The sequence below is a fragment of the Rhinatrema bivittatum genome, chromosome 2 (genome assembly GCF_901001135.1).
Source record: "Rhinatrema bivittatum chromosome 2, aRhiBiv1.1, whole genome shotgun sequence".
Classification (NCBI taxonomy): Eukaryota; Metazoa; Chordata; class Amphibia; order Gymnophiona; family Rhinatrematidae; genus Rhinatrema; species Rhinatrema bivittatum.
In genome coordinates this window covers 269,832,578-269,847,043 of record NC_042616.1, presented here as the reverse complement: position 1 = coordinate 269,847,043, position 14,466 = coordinate 269,832,578, and the positions used below count along the sequence as shown (strand labels likewise).

The following is a 14,466-nucleotide window of genomic DNA, read 5'->3' as shown; positions in this document are numbered from 1 at the left end:
CTTGGCTAAGTTTAACTCGGCCCATCCCAGGTTGGCCCAGGCCCAGATTATTGGCAGGGGATGGGAAGGATGGTAGTTTAATATTTATTTCAGTTTGGTAAATGAATCCATCTGAAATACACATTAAAGAAACCAAAACCTATATAATTAGCTCCTCCACCCCACTACCACAACCGAAATGAAAAAAAAACAACTTTTTCCTCTGGAAAATCCCTAATGTCCTGTTTGCATTTAAGTTTATCCAGATTCCAGAGGAGTGGATTTGGAAAGGGTTTGCACCTACCCATGTCCTTCTGGATTTTCAAATGTATCCTGAAAAATATCTGAATACATTATGCAAGTGAAATTGTAATGCTGGTAGGTTTGGTGGGATCATTTTCAAAGTGGACTTAGGGACATAAGATAAGTCTGCTTTGAAAATTGGTATAACTTATGTGTGTATGTGTCAGCTTTCTGATTCACGATGTTACAAAATTATCCCAAATTGTTTTACATGGAGGGTGAATGTTGGAGGCTAATACATTAAGCCCATTAAGTATTTTGAATATCTGAAAATTATTTTGTCATACAGTATGTGGCATTATGAAAGAACATTATTTTCAAACCAAAATAAATGTTCTTGTAAGGCAGCAAATACAATTAGGGATCTATTATGTCTCAACATATTGAGCTTTTGAAGTAGGGTTTTCGCATGACTCATTTATATTATTTTCTTCTGGATTTTTTTATAGTAATATTTTGTTAAATATGTGCATTTTTCTTATTGCTTTTTCAGGTTAATGCTTCTTGATGGCTGTTTGGTTGAAAAATGGAAAGACCAGCTAAACAAAAGATTTAAGGTGAGTTTGATCAATAGTAGTAACACTTATATGTTCAGGAGAAAAACAATGGTCTATAAAATGCCTGTAAACAATTATTACACTGTTTGATAGCATGTCTGGTCTGGTTACATGTATTCTAGTCTCTTTTGGTGACTCATTGGACGCTCCTATGTGAAAAAATTCCCACAGGACCTGGATGGAAATAAGGAGTTCCATATTCAGCCACTGTGCGGCTTGTCTAGTTAGCCAGATAAACGTAGCTGCTTAACTTAGCCGATATACTGTAATCAGGATTGTGGCTATGCTGCTGAATATATCCGGCTATCTTAAGTTTATCTTTAGGTTAGCCGATCAGAGTTAGCTGGCTATCTCTAAATATCTAAGGTTAACTCATCTCCTCCCAGTTACGTCCCTGGAACGCCCTTAAGTTAACTGGCTAAATTCTAGCCTGTTAACACATTAGAGCCAAATCTTCATTTAGTTAAATGCTTTTGAATATGGACCTTTACGTTTATAGGTGCATTTCACTGGAGCAAGAATGTCTAACGTCAACGCTGTGTCTCTGTCAGTCTGTATGTGCACATGATGGAAATCAGAAATCACTGAATGGATTTGGTTGAAATTAAACACAGGGGATTGGGACTAAAAGTTGTCAAGGAATTGAAATTTTGGCTCAAATCGTGCAAAATTACAATTGCTTGACAATTTTCACTTACTCTGAGGGATGGGAATGTACCTTTGTGACATGCTTCTAGTGTGCACTTTTCAACTTTGTTAACTTTTAATCCTATCTGCACAGATATACAGGGAAAAAGATAATTCATAACAGTAAAAATATCTCAGCTCGGCATGCATCCCTTTCTTCCCAATCTCCCTTACTTCACAGATTTAAAGCACAGGTTTAACTCCCTGCAGAACCGGGGCATAAACATTCATGTGTCAGAGGCTTTTACTCTCCAACTAACACATCTTCTTTGTACCAGCCAAAAACAATCCTTTCCATGGTGCACTGTCAAAGTATTGTCCTTGCCAAGATTTCTTCTGTCATGTAGTGGCCCCCAGAAGGAGGTCATGGGCTAAGACTGGACCCATGCTCCTGGGTTCTTACCACACAAGGGAAAGAGTCAAGTTTTCAGGGCCTGTAAGGGTTTTTCTCACAGCAAGCAGTCCTGTAAGGCAGGGATGCTCAAACCCATTCTTGGACCCTCCTCAGCCATTTGGGATTTCTGGTTATCCATAATAGAAACATTGAAACATAGAAATGACTGAAGAAGAAGACCAATCGGCCCATCCAGTCTGCCCAGCAAGCTTCACACTTCTTTTTTTCTCATACTTATCTTTTTTTCTTGGCTCCTAGTAACCTTTGGTTCTATTTCCCTTTCACCCCCACCATTAATGCAGAGAGCAGTGATGGAGCTGCATCCAAGTGAAATATCAAGCTTGATTAGTTAGGGGTAGTAACCGCCGCAATAAGCAAGCTACACCCATACTTATTTGTTTACCCAGACTATGTTATTCAGCCCTTATTGGTTGTTTTACTTCTCCCCTGCCGTTGAAGCAGAGAGCTATGCTGGATATGTATTGAAAGTGAAGTGTCGGTCTTCCTCCCCTGCCGTTGAAGCAGAGAGCTATGCTGGATATGCGTGAAGTATTATTTTTTCTTCTCCCCTGCTGTTGAAGCAGAGAGCTATGCTGGATATGTATTGAAAGTGAAGTGTCGGTCTTCCTCCCCTGCCATTGAAGCAGAGAGCTATGCTGGATATGCGTGAAGTATTAGTTTTACTTCTCCCCTGCTGTTGAAGCAGAGAGCTATGCTGGATATGCGTGAAGTATTGGTTTTACTTCTCCCCTGCCGTTGAAGCAGAGAGCTATGCTGGATATGCGTGAAGTATTGGTTTTACTTCTCCCCTGCCGTTGAAGCAGAGAGCTATGCTGGATATGCGTGAAGTATTAGTTTTTCTTCTCCCCTGCTGTTGAAGCAGAGAGCTATGCTGGATATGCGTGAAGTATTAATTTTTCTTCTCCCCTGCTGATGAAGCAGAGAGCTATGCTGGATATGTATTGAAAGTGAAGTATGCATTGAAAGCCACATTATCTATCAACAAATATTGAATAAGCCTAATAATTGGTAATACCTATAGCTTATGAACTCTTCCATTAATTTTACATACTCTTGCCCACCCCTGTTTTTTTTTTTTTTTTTAATTTGGAGATGGCAGCCCTCCATCCTTCCGCTCCGTGAAGGTGGAACACCAACCACTGGCCACTGGCATCCTGCTCCGTGAATGCCTCTGTGGCTACTGCCGCTCCGTGCAGTGTTTTGCTGCCTCCTCTTTATACACTTCCTCTAGACCTGATGGATCCACAGTGTTTATCCCACACCCCTTTGAAGTCCTTCACAGTTTTGGACTTCACCACTTCCTCCGGAAGGGCATTCCAGGCATCCACCACTCTCTCCGTGAAGAAATATTTCCTGACATTGGTTCTTAGTCTTCCTTCCTGGAGCCTCAGCTCATGACCTCTGGTTCTGCTGATTTTTTTCTGAATATGCATGAGAAATAAATATGCAAATAAATCTCATGCATATTCATTAGAGATATCTTGAAAACCTGCCTGGCAGGGGCACCCCAAGGACCAATTTGAGCACCCCTGAAATTTGGAACAAAAACATGCTGTTCAAAAAATAAAATCCTTTACTGTCACTTAATTGCAGGAAACAAAAATCCACAGACAATATACTCTTCTCTGGATGCAGCTCTTTTTCTGTATATTTTTATCCTCTTCCAGTCTGCAAAGCAGATGAGCCTCTGGCTGATAGGGATGTGAATCGTTTTTCAACGATTAAAATTATCGTCCGATAATGTTTATATCGTCTTAAATCGTTATAGAACACGATACAATAGAAATTCTAACGATTTATCGTTAAAAATCGTTAAATCGTGTTAGTGCGCACTAACTCGAGTTAGTGCGCACTAACTCGATTTAGTGCGCACTAACTGAAAATGATACAAATAAACACTTTCCAGGTCACTGAAGGTCAGTTAGGAATGAATATGTGTTCCTATTGGCTGGCTGCCCTCTTATCTATTGATATTACCAAGGTTACCACTGAGGTGATGGTTGGGGGGATGGGAAATGGAACTGGAAACTAACGAACACCAACAGAAAATGAAACAAAGTGTTCACACTTCCCAGGTCAGTAAAGGTCACTTAGGAATGAATATGTATGTATGTATTCCTATTGGCTGGCTGTGCTCTTATCTATTGATGTTACCAATATGGTTGGGGGGATGTGAAATGGAAACAGTTGGAAGCTTGACAAAAAAAGTAATGTAATGATCAGCACTCACGTGACTAGAACTTGTTTGTTTATTATTTTTGTTAGCAGGCACCTGAAATGCTAGTGCATGTTGAATTTGCCAATCACTGTGCATTTTAGAAAGGTGGTCCTGGCTGGAACTGTACACAGTTCAAATATATGTAATTGATTGTTGGTAAGTGTATTTTTTAAGTAGCCACACTGGCACCAGTATGTTTACTTTTCCTCCTACTTAACTCACTAGCTCAGCTTTGTAAGAAGGGCTTCTCTGCTTGTGTGTTGTTTTTGTTTGGTGTGAGGAGAGCAGAAACATCAGATCTTTATTCAATCTACTACAGTCATCTCTTACAGTGCCCTATCCCTATTAATACCAGGAGTGTTGTGATCTTCCTGCACACAGTGCCCTAACCCTGATACCAGTCTGAGACAGCTCCCTCCCTGCATTACTAGTGAGAGGCTGGCTTCACAGACAGGGGGGAGCTGCCTGACCCTCACTCCTGACTTCCCCCATGTCCCAGCTAGTGAATGGTGTGTGGGTGAGGGGGGGGGGAGGATGGTGAAGTCTGAGACAGCTCCCTCCCTGCATTACTAGTGAGAGGCTGGCTTCACAGACAGGGGGGAGCTGCCTGACCCTCACTCCTGACTTCCCCCATGTCCCAGCTAGTGAATGGTGTGTGGGTGAGGGGGGGGGGGGAGGATGGTGAAGTCTGAGACAGCTCCCTCCCTGCATTACTAGTGAGAGGCTGGCTTCACAGACAGGGGGGAGCTGCCTGACCCTCACTCCTGACTTCCCCCATGTCCCAGCTAGTGAATGGTGTGTGGGTGAGGGGGGGGGAGGATGGTGAAGTCTGAGACAGCTCCCTCCCTGCATTACTAGTGAGAGGCTGGCTTCGCAGACAGGGGGGAGCTGCCTGACCCTCACTCCTGACTTCCCCCATGTCCCAGCTAGTGAATGGTGTGTGGGTGAGGGGGGGGGGGGGAGAATGGTGAAGTCTGAGACAGCTCCCTCCCTGCATTACTAGTGAGAGGCTGGCTTCACAGACAGGGGGGAGCTGCCTGACCCTCACTCCTGACTTCCCCCATGTCCCAGCTAGTGAATGGTGTGTGGGTGAGGGGGGGGGGGGGAGGATGGTGAAGTCTGAGACAGCTCCCTCCCTGCATTACTAGTGAGAGGCTGGCTTCACAGACAGGGGGGAGCTGCCTGTCCCTCACTCCTGACTTCCCCCATGTCCCAGCTAGTGAATGGTGTGTGGGTGAGGGGGGGGGGGGGTGGATGGTGAAGTCTGAGACAGCTCCCTCCCTGCATTACTAGTGAGAGGCTGGCTTCACAGACAGGGGGGAGCTGCCTGACCCTCACTCCTGACTTCCCCCATGTCCCAGCTAGTGAATGGTGTGTGGGTGAGGGGGGGGGGGAGGATGGTGAAGTCTGAGACAGCTCCCTCCCTGCATTACTAGTGAGAGGCTGGCTTCACAGACAGGGGGGAGCTGCCTGACCCTCACTCCTGACTTCCCCCATGTCCCAGCTAGTGAATGGTGTGTGGGTGAGGGGGGGGGGGGGAGGATGGTGAAGTCTGAGACAGCTCCCTCCCTGCATTACTAGTGAGAGGCTGGCTTCACAGACAGGGGGGAGCTGCCTGTCCCTCACTCCTGACTTCCCCCATGTCCCAGCTAGTGAATGGTGTGTGGGTGAGGGGGGGGGGTGGATGGTGAAGTCTGAGACAGCTCCCTCCCTGCATTACTAGTGAGAGGCTGGCTTCACAGACAGGGGGGAGCTGCCTGACCCTCACTCCTGACTTCCCCCATGTCCCAGCTAGTGAATGGTGTGTGGGTGAGGGGGGGGGGGGGGAGGATGGTGAAGTCTGAGACAGCTCCCTCCCTGCATTACTAGTGAGAGGCTGGCTTCACAGACAGGGGGGAGCTGCCTGTCCCTCACTCCTGACTTCCCCCATGTCCCAGCTAGTGAATGGTGTGTGGGTGAGGGGGGGGGGGGGGAGGATGGTGAAGTCTGAGACAGCTCCCTCCCTGCATTACGAGTGAGAGGCTGGCTTCACAGACAGGGGGGAGCTGCCTGTCCCTCACTCCTGACTTCCCCCATGTCCCAGCTAGTGAATGGTGTGTGGGTGAGGGGGGGGGGTGGATGGTGAAGTCTGAGACAGCTCCCTCCCTGCATTACTAGTGAGAGGCTGGCTTCACAGACAGGGGGGAGCTGCCTGACCCTCACTCCTGACTTCCCCCATGTCCCAGCTAGTGAATGGTGTGTGGGTGAGGGGGGGGGGGGGGAGGATGGTGAAGTCTGAGACAGCTCCCTCCCTGCATTACTAGTGAGAGGCTGGCTTCACAGACAGGGGGGAGCTGCCTGTCCCTCACTCCTGACTTCCCCCATGTCCCAGCTAGTGAATGGTGTGTGGGTGAGGGGGGGGGGTGGATGGTGAAGTCTGAGACAGCTCCCTCCCTGCATTACTAGTGAGAGGCTGGCTTCACAGACAGGGGGGAGCTGCCTGACCCTCACTCCTGACTTCCCCCATGTCCCAGCTAGTGAATGGTGTGTGGGTGAGGGGGGGGGAGGATGGTGAAGTCTGAGACAGCTCCCTCCCTGCATTACTAGTGAGAGGCTGGCTTTGCAGACAGGGGGGAGCTGCCTGTCCCTCACTCCTGACTTCCCCCATGTCCCAGCTAGTGAATGGTGTGTGGGTGAGGGGGGGGGGGTGGATGGTGAAGTCTGAGACAGCTCCCTCCCTGCATTACTAGTGAGAGGCTGGCTTCACAGACAGGGGGGAGCTGCCTGACCCTCACTCCTGACTTCCCCCATGTCCCAGCTAGTGAATGGTGTGTGGGTAAGGGGGGGGGGGGAGGATGGTGAAGTCTGAGACAGCTCCCTCCCTGCATTACTAGTGAGAGGCTGGCTTCACAGACAGGGGGGGGCTGCCTGACCCTCACCCCTCCGGGGTATTGTGATCTTCCTGCACACAGTGCCCTATCCCTGATACCAGGGGTGTTGTGATCTTCCTGCATGCAGTGCCCTATCCCTATTAATACCAGGAGTGTTGTGATCTTCCTGCATGCAGTGCCCTATCCCTATTAATACCAGGAGTGTTGTGATCTTCCTGCATGCAGTGCCCTATCCCTGATATCGGGATGTGTGCAAGAAGATCACAACACCCCCGGTATCAGGAATAGGGCACTGTGTGCAGGAAGATCACAACACCCCCAGTATCAGGAATAGGGCACTGTGTGCAGGAAGATCACAACACCCCTGGTATTAGGGATAGGGCACTGTGTGCAGGAAGATCACAACACTCCTGGTATTAATAGGGATAGGGCACTGTGTGCAGGAAGATCACAATACCCCTGGTATCAGGGTTAGGGCACAAGTTCTAGTCACATTGACTGATCACATTACTTGTTTTGTCAAGCTACCAACTGTTTCCATTTCCCATCCCCCATATACTGTCAGTAGGAAACTTGGTAACATGAATAAATAAGAGGGCAGCCAATAGGAATACATATTCATTCCTAAACTGACCTTAACTGACCTGAAAAGTGTCAAATTGTATCATTTTCAGTTAGTGCGCACTAACTCCCAGTTAGTGCGCAGTAACTCCCGTTAGTGCGCACTAACTCGAGTTAGTGCGCACTAATCGGAAAAAACGATTTTTAACGATTTTTTAACTAAAAAATCGTGCCTAAGACGATTTTCTTGCCCTGCCACACGATTTCTATCGTTAAGACGATATGGAAAACGATTCACATCCCTACTGGCTGATTCCTTTTTTCAGTCAGCAATTCTTGGGACCTTCCCCTTTTAGGCAGTCTACATTCTGATTTCCAGAAAGGATAATCCTATTCCCTCTAACCTCTGAAGAAATCTCACTGACATGGTTTATCAGGAAACATTGACATCCTCAGCAAAATCTCAAGAATCACTCTTTTGGACCCCAAGATAAAGCCTCTCCATTTCTGAAGGCCTGGGTGCCCTGGCTTTGGTTCCCAGCCATCTTCTCAAGACAGAAGACTATCCTGAAGAATCCTGAACCATGACGGCACAGGAGTTTTATTAAACTCATGACACCTTCCACTAGGGAGTGGCACACCCTTTTCAACATTCCTACTCTTCTCTGACATCACTCATTTTATATATGATCTGCTGAGATGCACTCCAGGGGTGGCTCAAGACAAACTGCTGCCTGAAGTGAAGGATGAGCTAGCGCTCTCCCACACTGAAAAGGCATGGCACAGCTCAAACCATCAAGAGGACCAAGGGTGTGTGTGTGGGGGGGTCTCTTTGTACTTTGGCCCTTTTGATGATCTGAAATGCTGCAGAAGGCGGAAAACAGGGGTTACAGAGGAGCTCCCAGAGGAGTAGCAGACAGAGTGTCAGTGATAATATTTCCAGGAGCCCTAAGACCTGCCTCCCACCTTTTCCCCAGCATTTGCCCCCTGGAGGACTGTGTGTGGTGCACTTTCTGGGTCAGTCCAAGGGTATTAGGTGCCTTGGGTGATCCGTACAGTCTTGCAACTCCCCTCCTCCTGGCCCTCACTAGACACAATTAAAAATGATGCATTCTATAACACATTTTACATGAAAAAGACCTTCAAAGATTAGTTTTCTGAAGTAAAAATATCACAACAACATGTATGTTATTTTTTACATGCAGTACTATGGTACCAACCACAGCAGTGCATGCAGAAAAGACACTTGGAACCCATATGGTATTTGTCATATTGTAAAGCACGTTGGGTGTGGGCTTGGCCCTCAGAAAGCCCTAAGTAAACTCAATTATAATATAGGAAAGCTCTCATACCCAAACAGCACTAACTGCCAGCATGCACACAGTAACAACCCAACCTATGAAAAGGTAATACTGCAAGTACTACACCAGGCCCTAAAACTCCAATACACCTCCCATTAGGAAAACAGAATAAGCTAAACTGCTATAGATCCTTTCATACATCTAAAAAACTGCGCAGAAATCTTCACACATGCAGAATACAGACATTCACCAAATATTTAATAAAGTGATCATAAAATGTAGACAGACACATACAGACAAAAACTGAACTGAAAATCACAAGAAGCCAGACTCTATGCAGTGTGACAATGGAAAAAAGGAAACAATACTCTTCCTCATAAAACATATTAATAAAATCAAGAAATATAACACGACAATCATAATAGTAAAAACATACTTCTAAAAAAGAATACATATTTCAAAACAGGTGACAAATAGATCATCATTCAATAAACTCAGAAAAAAAATTTTAATTCTGAAAAACCAATAAAATATTTCAAAACATCAAACACTTCAAACATCCCCCAATAATTAAAAGCAGTAAGAATAAAAAATTGCAAGCTCTCCCTACCTGGGAACTTTGATTTCCAGTCACCCTGAGATTGTAGTGGATTAGTGGGGGAAGGAACCTCACACAAACTTTGTCCCTTCTCAAATACTCTCTAACACACATATGCATATTCTCACATACACCCAGGCTCGCACTCTCTCAGATGTTTCCACACTTCCACACACACACACACACTTTTCTCCCCCCCTGGAGCTCACAAGCAGTTTCCACTTTCCACCCACATAGGTGGGAACCCCCAAAGGTGTGTTGCTCTTCTGCAGGCCCGCGGGTGGTGGGAAAACCCGCAGGCGCATCATCGAGCTGCGGCACACTCTTTTCTAAGCCCAGAGGGGGTAGGAACCCCCATGGGTGCGTCAACGAGCTGTGCTGTGCGAGGATCCTCTGCGAGCGCATCATTGAGCTGCACGTTATGGGGCTCCACTGTAGGCCCGTGGAAGATATGAACTTGCTCTGCGTCACTCTAAGGACTCTTCCAGGCTGCGGCATCTGAACGTGGCAGGTTCTTGTCTGGTGGCAAGGTGAGGCGGTCACAACAGGATCATTTTGGGGGGGCACTTTTGCCGCTCCCAAAATGTTGCCACATGAGGCGGTCACCTCTCCCTGCCTTATGATAGAACCAGCCCTGATGGACTGTAATAAGGGGCAGTTGTGGGACCTCCTTACACTACTAAAACCCCAAGTAGTTAGCTTCTCCAGCCCTCTATCATTCTCTACCAGCATGACAGATCTCCAACTCTCCTGGCCTGGTCTAATTAGTGGCCTTACTTCTACTCACACAACTTTCTGGCGCCTACTTCTTTGGCTGTTTCCTTTATAGCCAGCTCTTTTTTCCACCTGTCTTTCAGCTTCTGGATTAATTGCAGCTGGATTTCCAGGTCTTGTCTGCCAGGCATCCAAACTCCTGTAAGCCTCATCCTTAAAGCAGCTTCCCTTCTTCCTCCTCTTTCAGTGTGCCCAATAATGGCCAGATGCCATAATGTAAGGAAGCAATGTACACTCTCTTACACAATGGCAGGCATTTCTTAAAGCTTTTGGTTGCATAAAATTCAGAGTGTTTTTTGCAGGAAACACTCAAACAATTGCAGACCATATATATGCTTCAGCAACCCACATAAGGTTAACGTCTACAAGAAAAAAGCTCACATTTTCAAAGCAGACTTATGTGCTTATGTCTGTGTTGAAACTCTGCAGGTGTCCCCAGTACATATGTGGACATACACACAGGAAGCTACACCTGTTCAGGTGGATAAATCTGCTTGTATATTTATGCACCACAACTCTACCTCCTAGAATGCCTTCTGTGAATGTGGGTAAAAGTACTGGTGTTTATGCATGGAAATCCTTTTGAAAATTACTCCCTAGAAGGGTAATTGTCAAAATCATTTCTGTAGGTAAAACAGTGCTTTATCCATGGAAATGGGCTTTTAGAAATTGTCAGGCCTATGTGTGGGTAAAAGTGAGCTTTGGGCCTCTATGCATGTACTTTTACGTGCAGCAGGGGGAGGCATTCCTGGGCGCAGGGTTTGCATATGTGTGCATACTTTTGAATTTCCAAAACTATGCACGTAGTTTTTCTCAGAAAACCTATTCATCCAAATTAGTAGGTGTAAATGTGTGTGGAAAGTTGTTCTAGTGTAATTTTCAAAGGGGAAATAAAGTGCATATTTTACCTTTGAAACACGGTGTAAAGTCTGTGGGTACAAAATGCCTGCAGACTTTGCACCATTGCAGGCAGTTTTAAAATGACCACCTAAAGTGTTGGTAGTGGTTTTTCTTTCCAAACACTGGCAATAGAGCAGGTGAAAAGCTAATAAATAATTAAATAAATAACACATATTGTCTTATTCAATAACAAATTTGAGTCTGCAATGGGACTGTTTTTCCTGAAACCTCAGATGTGCTGTAATTATTCTGGCTGCTAGGCAGCATACACCCCCCCCCCCCCCCCCCCTTCAGCAAAGGTCCTCACTTAGCCACACTTTCTCCCACTCTAGCTCCTAGTAGATGCTCCATGATGCAGCAAGGCTAGCCTTATTTAGTTCTTCCTCTCCCACAACTCGGTGCCACTTCATCGATTCAGCTTGGTTCCTTGCATTGGACCATCTTGCCTTGCTACTGCTTGACCCCTGTGGCCTTCTTGCTTTCCCTTGTCTCGTCTTGGGGCCTCCTTGGCCTTCTTTCCTTGTCCTTTGGCCTCCTTGGTCTTCTTACCCTGTCTTATGGCCTTCAGACCTTCTAGTTTCGGCTCTGCCTTGCCTTGTGGTCTACTTAGGCCTCCTTGTCTGTTTCTCCCTTGTCTTGTCTTACATATACCTTGCTTAGCATTAGTTTCCTGTTAGCTTGTATTTGTATATTTCTTGCCCTGTTCTTGTGGTCCTGTCCAGTCCTCCTGATGGCTCCTTCTCCCTGTGGGCCTTTGGTTCCAGCCCTTAGAACATAAGAACATAAGAAAACGCCATACTGGGTCAGACCAAGGGTCCATCAAGCCCAGCATCCTGTTTCCAACAGTGGCCAATCCAGGCCATAAGAACCTGGCAAGTACCCAAAACCTAAGTCTATTCCATGTTACCATTGCTAATGGCAGTGGCTATTCTCTAAGTGAACTTAATAGCAGGTAATGGACTTCTCCTCCAAGAACTTATCCAATCCTTTTTTAAACACAGCTATATTAACTGCACTAACCTTGTTTCCTATGTCTGCCTTGCCTCCAGTTCCAGTCCCTGTTCTCTAGGCCTTGCCTCCTGTTCCAGCCCTTGCCTGTCTTCAGCTCCTGCCTGCCTCCAGTGCCAGCCCCTGCTTTAGTTCCAGGCCTTGCCTTCTGTTCCAGTCCTTACCTCCAGTACCAGTCCCCAGCTCCCACCTGGTTCCCCTGTGCTGCCTTGCCTCCCTATTAGCCTTCCTTGGACTGATCTTATTGCTGATTTGTACTGTCTCTGGCCTTGACTTCACTGTCTGCCTTGACTTTCTGCTTGGACTCTGACTTCTTCTGTTTGCTACATGCCTTGACCTCCTGCTTGGACACTGACTTCATCTCAACATTGCCTGCCCTGACCTCTGCCAGCTATATACTATTCCTGGAAAGCTCTGCCAGCAAATAGAATCTGTGGGCTTCGACCCAAAGGGGAGGTCGCTGGTCAGGCAGAAGACCCTGTTCGGTTCTGCATAAGTGCCCGGCCCTGCTCCTGTTGGGAGAATCCCCCATCCAGTTAATTCCCTTCTCCATAACATGTGCTTTATGCTTATTTATGAGTTAAATTCTTTTAACATGGATAAAGTTGGCTACAAAAAAATGTATGAGACTGAGTTAAAGGTTTTTTCTTTATAAAAGTTATGTGATGCTTTGTGTAAATATAATGTAGCATTAATATAAAATGGAGAATTCAGTTCATTTTCTAAAGCAGTGTTTCCCAACCATTGTACCATGGCACATTCGTGTGATCAGACCTGATCAGGTGTTTCAGAGAAAAGTATACACCGCCTGATGCTCAAATCCAGGTGAGCACGTGTGCTCTGTTCTCAGCATCTCACAACAACAAGAAACACCACTGGTGGCTTTTAAACTTGTAGAAATTCCTTTCTGATAAAATATGTAATAATGCTTGTCTCTTTTTCCTAGCTGCAACATGAGCCCAGAATATGGTAGCTAACAGGCAGCAAGCAGGGCACAGATTACTGGGACCTGCTTTATGCAGTGCACACATTGTATACAGCACCTCCTCATCTTTCTTGTCTTTGAGTCCTTCCATTCTCTCTCTTAGTACTAGGTTGAATAAGTCAGCGAGAACAAGTACTGAGCTCTTTTCTAAAGGTTATGATTAGTACATTTTCCCAAGGGAGCAAATGTTTCTAGGTTGGACCATTTAAAAGATTACCTTAAAGAAGTTATGTAAAATCTGGTATCGTCCTTGCCCCTTTCGGTAAAAGCTTAGAAGTCCATATTCAAAAGTCATTTAGACTGATAACTCAAAAGTTATCAGTCTAAATTATAGCCAGATAAATAGTTATTCGGCTAGAATTTAGCTGGCTAAGTTAGCCGGATAACTTATCTGGCTTACTTTGGTCACACTGGAGACCTGTCCTAAAGTTAGCAAGATAAACTTATCTGGTGTATATCTAGCTGGCTCCAGGACGGAATAGGAGGCCCTGGGGAATGAAGGTAACTTAGAGAAGGCCCAGACCAAAAGACTGTATGTGTTCTAATACTTATTTGTTTATAAACAGGGAATGTGTGCAGAATTGATTCTGTTTCATTGTATATTAATAAATGCTTGTGACAATCCAGCTAGAGCCTTGCCTGCATCTATCCTCTGGCATTCTGACCACACACACAGTGCCACATATGGTGTCAGTTCAGGGATCTCTGAGCTAAGCTTGAATAGCCAGAACCCCAAGCCAAACAGAGGAAGATTTTTTTTTCTTTTCTTTCCTGGTTCCAGGTGCCTAGAGACAGTAGCTTAAAACAGGCCAAGGAGAATAGCTCCACCTGAGAAAGGGATTTAAAAGTAAGTCAGTGCTGAACAGGCAGGATTTGTTTTCTTTTTCTGTAAAAAGGTGGAACGTTGCTGTCTGGGTGTTCTAGAACACTGCAAAACCCTGCAATAAATGCTTGTGGTACCAAAGCTACTAGGTTTGCATGGAGCTAGTCTTATAGGCCCTCACCAAGGGGCAGCTGAAGACCTGTGGGTTGCTGCAAGCCCTCACCGAGAGGCAGTAGAAAACTTGGTTATCGATGCACACCCTGACTGAATAAATTGGCCAGCAGCTAGTGTTGGTGAGCAACTATCAAATGATACTGAATTAGTTGGCACAAACATTGCAAACTACAATAATGCAGGCCTGGCCTCCAGCTCCTGTTCTCCTTAAGCTGAAGACAGAGGAGGACCTGGAGTTCTTCCTGAATAACTTTGAAAGGACTGCCCTCCTGAAGGGTTGGCCAGAAGCCAACTAGAACAAGTACCTGGCAAA

At 45.9% G+C, this 14,466-nt stretch overlaps 1 protein-coding gene across 1 annotated transcript in view; it reads left to right on the top strand.

Moving 5' to 3' along the window:
- Positions 1–14,466, top strand: part of SFRP4 (secreted frizzled related protein 4) — a 73,069-nt gene that overhangs the window by 33,348 nt on the left and 25,255 nt on the right. The window contains exon 5 of the mRNA XM_029592629.1: positions 776–839. Within this exon, the coding sequence (XP_029448489.1) occupies positions 776–839 (64 nt within the window). The remainder of the gene's footprint in view (positions 1–775; positions 840–14,466) is intronic.